Genomic DNA, 6,564 nt, shown 5'->3' on the forward strand with positions numbered 1-6,564 from the left:
GGGGGGGGGGGGTCGTTATTTCTAGGAAGTCGAGCGACCACGTTGAAACTCTCTCGTTATATACAAGGCATGGACAACCTTTTTCGAGAAGAGGGATCACTAGAAGAAAAAAAAGTAATTGAAGGTAATTATTCGTCAGTCGAGTCATTCAAGAAGTACCACGGGCCGCAGTTTGCCTAAGACTATTATATACACTTTTTATGACATCATGAACAGGCAACATACACGCATGTCGTATGTATGCATACAACATGGTGTCACACCCCTTCTTTAGATCTAGATCTTAACCCTTTAATGTCGGGTATATACAGCCCAATATTGCAAAAGTAATTTTTTTTTTTATCAAAGTTAGAAAAGTAATCTATTAATTTTTTTTATTGCATGTACAATAAGTCTGTGCCAACTGTCGTATTTAGCAGATTCACCAAATTAATTACATACATACAAGCTCAAGAAATATTAAACAGGTACACACGATATAAGCCATTCATGACATTATGCAGGTCGTACGCGCTAGATATGAAAATAAGTTATATATACTATACACAATGTATTCACAATACAGTTCATTAAGCAATGTGAATGCAGACATACATATATTCGCACACGACAGTTAGTGAAAACTAGACTATTATAAAACATGCAAACATATGGTTAGCCGAGACAGTTGACAACTCTATGTAATATATACTTCAGAACATCCCGAAGAAAACCATTTTTTATTTGTTTTAAATTTTGACAATCTTAATTGCAATTAAATGAAGGCTGGTTTTATATATATGGTAATTTGTTAGATTGGTCATATTAAACGTGTTTGGTAAAGCTAAAGTGCAGTGCTATACAAATTAAGAGAGAGAGACACACCAGGTGTCAACATACACGACCATAAAACTACTAGCATTAACCAACTATATGATATATTCTACCGTTTCCAAGCGTAGTACTGTCTTCAACATGGTTTTTTTTTTATTTGGTGGAGGTGGGGCATTTCCTCGCTCTACAGTACAGATGAAGAAAAGCGTGTGTGCATCTATATTCTTGAATTTACAATATATGTACGATACTGTGTGAGATAGAAGATCGATTCTAAGAACCATTGGACAATATATAATGTAACAGAACAAAGCAAAGAAACTGTTTCCCTTGGAGAATTATCCTGTTTTGGAAGATTATTATTTTTTCCCTAATTTATCAATAATAAATGCTGTCAACTATTTGCAATGAGATAGAAATTGAGCCTGGATAGATCATTAATATTATTCAGTAAATGTTTTTCATATATATTTAAAAAATCGAAAAAGAAAAAGCGACAGTAATGAATAGTCAGTGGCGGACTTTGATGCAAAAAGAATAATAAAAAGTTTTGCAGAATCTTAATTTTGGCTGTTTAAAACATAAAAAGAAATTTGAAGTTGTTCAAAATTCTTTTAAAAAGCATTTTTAAAATCAAAGCAGTGGGAAGGCGATTTTGTCGCTACATTTCGTGTCTGTCATTTTTACGTAAGTCACAAAAATTGTGTATATATATAAACTGTGTGTATGTATATATATATATATATATATATATATATATTTATATATATATATATATATACACGACCTCTATGTGTACATAACATCTGTGTAATACACACACAAAGACGGTAATTTATCTGGGAAATGAAAGACACCACTCCAACTTACAAGCAATGCTATAAGTGGTCAACATGTCGAATTCCGGTAAAAAACGGAAGGAACCACATAAAAACATGCCGCATTCACCTTAATTTACAGTAACTACTAAATTTAAACAGTAAATTAACGTTCTATTGCATATTTTATAGAATGTAAAACATCACACCTTAGAATTTTCGGAGACATCAGGGGAGTCCGACGTGTTGTTGTACATGATAGTTCATTAGTCAATGTGGAAACCCTGTGATAATTAAGACTAATTACACTGGCTTCGTTACAGTTTTATAACATTTTATAAACAATAAAACACAGTACTTTATGATTTTCGTACACATTTGTGGAATTCAAAATGACGTTTCAATGTGGTCCCTTCCGTTTTGTACCGGAGGTCGTTGTTCATAGACATTCGACAACTGAGTATCCTCGCTTTTATATATATAAATTAAAATCAGTCTTGTAATATGATCTATCTATAATTATATTTAGTTGTTGGTCAGCTCCCAAAGAGCTGGGGTTTCATTAATATTAAAAAAAAAAAATTTGGGTGACTATTTTGGTGTTATTTTTTTTTACTTCTGAAATTTTTAGCTGTTTTAATTGATTTTGAAGGCAACGTTAATTAATTTGATACCTTACTCATTTTCGCCACGTTCAAATTTCGCTGTGGCTCGACTTCTTAACTTCAGTAAAAAAACAGCTGCCACTAATTGTTGGATGTATTAGTCTTCAAAATAAATCAAGTAACAAGCTAAAATTCTTAATTGAAAAACAAAGTAATTATAGAAATTCTAGAAAATTAACCAACAACGAATTAGACATAGATACATACATACATACATACATACATATATATATATATATATATATACATATATATATATACACATACAGGACCGTATAAAAAAAACAATTTGAATTTAGGATCGTAGAAGCGATAAAGCATCAAATAAATTTCTAATGTTAAAATATATCGATAAAAAGTCCCAGGACATATAACACAAATAGAGAAAACACGCACTGTCTCATGGAGAAGGAATTCGGTGTTTTGGGGTTATTTTTTATCCTGATTTAAAAAATATTTTTGTGTTTCATATAATAGAAATTATAATTCTAAAAGAATTTTAGAATTTTCTTTCCAAAAATTTCAATATGTTTTTACAATTCCACCCTCCTCCGAGTTTTTACACTTTTCCTTCCTGTGAATTGATTAATAATGGCTCTTTCAAAACTCCGGCAGCACGACATTCAGAATAAATTCCCTCTATGTAAGATTCCTATAATAAATATAGATAAATTACGAAGAAAACACACAACAAGAGACGTATAAGGAGAGACACACACGCACAGAAACATGTCACAGAGTTCTGGTAACTTTGTTTCTGCTTAAAAAAAAAAATAGGACCTTTCTTTCATAGCCTGAGTCTCGTCGACGGTTCCCCCCCTTTTTTTTTTGTCCTGGCTTAAAAAACAACTTAAGACGACAGGTAGCAGACAGCATAACAAAGAACTCTTACTCATTGCAGCAATTTCCATCAAATATTTCACCGGTCTTTCATCTATTTGGTAGTTGATGGAGAGACAGAGAAAGAAAGTTTCCTTCCGACGACAATGACTGGAGTAGGCGACATTATGCGAGGGAAAGAGAGATGATGGCAACTACATTTTCCCTCCCTCTCTCTTTATATATATCTATCTCTTCATCACGGACTCTATAGCTATAAAGGTAGTTACTACAGTTTGGAGCCCCACCCCCAAAAAACACCCCCGTTTCTTCATAATTAAAAAAAAAATATATATTTTTAAATGAAATTTTGCAGAGATATGTTTTCGTGAGCGAATATAACAATTATGTTGATAACATTTAAACATTTATTTAAAGAAATTCCTGACAATTCCCCACCATCACCACCACTCTCAACTTCGGGTTTTTCATAACTCGCTTTAAATTGCATATTTTTAAACGACATTTTGTACAAGTACGTTTTCGAGAGTAGAGATTACATAATGTTGAAGTTTTAAACATAGAAATTTGAAAAGAAAAAAGTGAAAACGCTAAAGTTATGGAAATTAGTGTTAAACTCGGAGCATCCGGAAAGAAGAACGATCCGAAACATTTAAAAAGAATTTTTTTCTATATTACTATCAACATAATTGTAATATATACTCTCAAAAAGATAACCGCAAAATTTCATTCAAAATATATGTACATTTCCCAGAAAATATGAGTAAACAAATTCGAGGTGGGGCACTAATCTGTAGTTATATATATATATGTGCGTGTGCGGGCATAGTAGGTGGGAGAGTGGGAATAGTAGAGAAGCAAAGGCAGGAGTGGGAGGAGAAAGAGAGGTAGGAATATGAGAGTAATAGAGACAAATGACGTAGGGTGTGAGTTAGAAGTAGAAGCTGATAGAAGTGTGAAAGAGGTATAGGTAGAGGTAAGGGATTGTGTATGCTAATGATAAATAAAGAAGTGGGGAGGGGGGAAACAAAGCGGAAGCAAATTTGGCAGATATGTGTGTGGTGTGTTTGTGTGAGCATGCATATGTATGTGTGACACGCCGAGTTGAAAAACGTATACTAACCGAGATTATCCTTGTAATTACAAGACAGAAACTCCCGCTAGATGTGTTTACAATCAAGAAATAGAAAGTAAAGGAGATTCAATAATCGATAGCTTATCCCTTTGATATTATTGTTTTTTTAGAAAATAAGGTTACATAGTTATGAGAGGATCTCGTCTTTAATGCCAACTAGTGAAAACAACAGCTATGTTTCATCCTTATTAGACCTCATCAGCAATGCATAATCACCTCAGTTGGCTACAGTGAAGGGTGAGAGTATATATATAAAAAAAAAAGAGGTGGGGAAAAAGTGTAATAATAACAGGTTGGAGTAAAATACCTTGGAAAACGATCTAAGTGATATATGCATATTACATACACATACGTGGAGGCGCAATGGCCCAGTGGTTAGGGCAGCGGACTCGCGGTCATAGGATCGCGGTTTCGATTCCCAGACCGGGCGTTGTGATTGTTTATTGAGCGAAAACACCTAAAGCTCCACGAGGCTCCGGCAGGGGATGGTGGCGAACCCTGCTGTACTCTTTCACCACAACTTTCTCTCACTCTTACTTCCTGTTTCCGTTGTGCCTGTAATTCAAAGGGTCAGCCTTGTCACAGTGTGTCACGCTGAATATCCTCGAGAACTACGTTAAGGGTACACGTGTCTGTGGAGTGCTCAGCCACTTGCACGTTAATTTCACGAGCAGGCTGTTCCGTTGATCGGATCAACTGGAACTCTTGACGTCGTAAGCGACGGAGTGCCACATACACATACGTACGTAACACTGTATCGATCAGACTATTGGATGATGTTATACACCACTAGTTACAATGCGCTTCCTCGCAATGTTGCAGCTTTCGAATAACGCGCGCGCGCACACACATACACACGTACAAAAAGAGAAAAAGTAGTACGAAAAGACTTCACAAACTGTTGCTGAGAGTTTCATGCAACCGCTCATCGGATAGTCGTCTTTCCCCCTCACACCTCTCCTCTCTTGCTCCGACTCCGACTTCTCTTCACTCCTATCCACCTTCTCATCCCCCTTCATCGTCACCCCTCCCCACCCCTACACATTCCAACCCTTCCTTTCTTATCCTTCCCATTCCTTACACCCACTCCCACATACCCCACCTCTACTCTCAGCTTTCCCCACTCTCGCCTCCCAACACACCACAACACACACACCAGCACTGACCAATTCCCAGCCCCACATTCTCGCACCTACACATACACACACGCACACGTCAAGATCATCAGCCCTCTTCCACACGCACATAAAACTCTTATACACATGCACGCGCACCTTCGTTTTGGGATCACCACGACTTTATTATCTCCCCTTCTCCCTAGCTCTCCTATGTGACCCTTCAGTCCGGCATTCGCCATGATAGATCGCTAGCCACAACACATTTTTTTCTCTCCTTGTTTCTTTCCGTGTTCCTTTCTGTGGAAGAGCGTAGGCTCGAAACGTTAAAGACTTTTTCCCTTCCCGAGCGTTATACTGTCTGATATACCGCCTGTCTTCGTCTTTTTTTTGTGTGTGAATTCTCCCTATATATATATATATATATATAAGAGAGAGAGAGAGAGACCCTCATGAAATGGAGTGAAGTTTTAATTGGTCGCTGTTTTTTTTTTACCTTTTTCGTTGGACCAATGAAAAAACAGTACTTCTTAGGCATGCTCTGGACTATATAGACAGAACTCATCTTTCTGTAGAAGCTGGTAGAACATGTCTTGTAAAAGACAAATTTCGCTTGAACGAAGCAGCGATAATCTCTATCTTGATTCCTCCAAGCAATCTTACCATTTATATATTTCTTTCTTTTATTTCAACATTTTCCGCTCACACTAGAGGTGTAACTCAAAAGACCTATATTTTAAGAACGTGTCCCTAACACTTCTTTCACAGCAAGATAAATTTAATCCTTCTTTCTTGTTAGTTTTGTGACTGAAAATTGTGGCTTTTCCCTTTACAAATTACAGTCTCATTGACATCTATACTTTTAGCAACTTGTGTAATCAAGCACGTGCTTCAACTTGTTGTTTGTGAGTTCGTACAACATCGTCGATGCACATTTTTTGGCAGGGTGAGAACAACTGTCCAACTTCCACTTGGACACAGCCTCATCATGCGGTATCAATAACCGACCTTAGAAATACTCCTACTCTTTTACTTGTTTCAGTCATTTGACTGTGGCCATGCTGGGGCACCGCCTTTAGTCCAGCAAATTGACCCCAGGACTTATTCTTTGGAAGCCTAGTACTTATTCTATCGGTCTCTTTTGCCGAACCGCTAAGTTACGGAGACGTAAACACACC

At 36.5% G+C, this 6,564-nt stretch overlaps 1 protein-coding gene across 2 annotated transcripts in view; it reads right to left on the reverse strand.

Moving 5' to 3' along the window:
* The window catches only part of LOC106871063 (protein FAM107B), a 204,875-nt gene that overhangs the window by 93,579 nt on the left and 104,732 nt on the right, over positions 1–6,564 (reverse strand). Inside the window, exon 1 of one of the 2 annotated variants that reach the window (XM_014917332.2) lies at positions 1,841–1,969. The exons of the other annotated variant lie outside the window; for it this stretch is intronic. Coding sequence (XP_014772818.1) covers positions 1,841–1,888 — 48 coding nt within the window. The 5' untranslated portion in view covers positions 1,889–1,969. Of the gene's footprint in view, positions 1–1,840; positions 1,970–6,564 lie in introns of those variants that run through there. 2 annotated transcript variants of the gene reach the window in all.

The sequence above is a fragment of the Octopus bimaculoides genome, chromosome 5 (genome assembly GCF_001194135.2).
Source record: "Octopus bimaculoides isolate UCB-OBI-ISO-001 chromosome 5, ASM119413v2, whole genome shotgun sequence".
NCBI classification, from domain to species: Eukaryota; Metazoa; Mollusca; class Cephalopoda; order Octopoda; family Octopodidae; genus Octopus; species Octopus bimaculoides.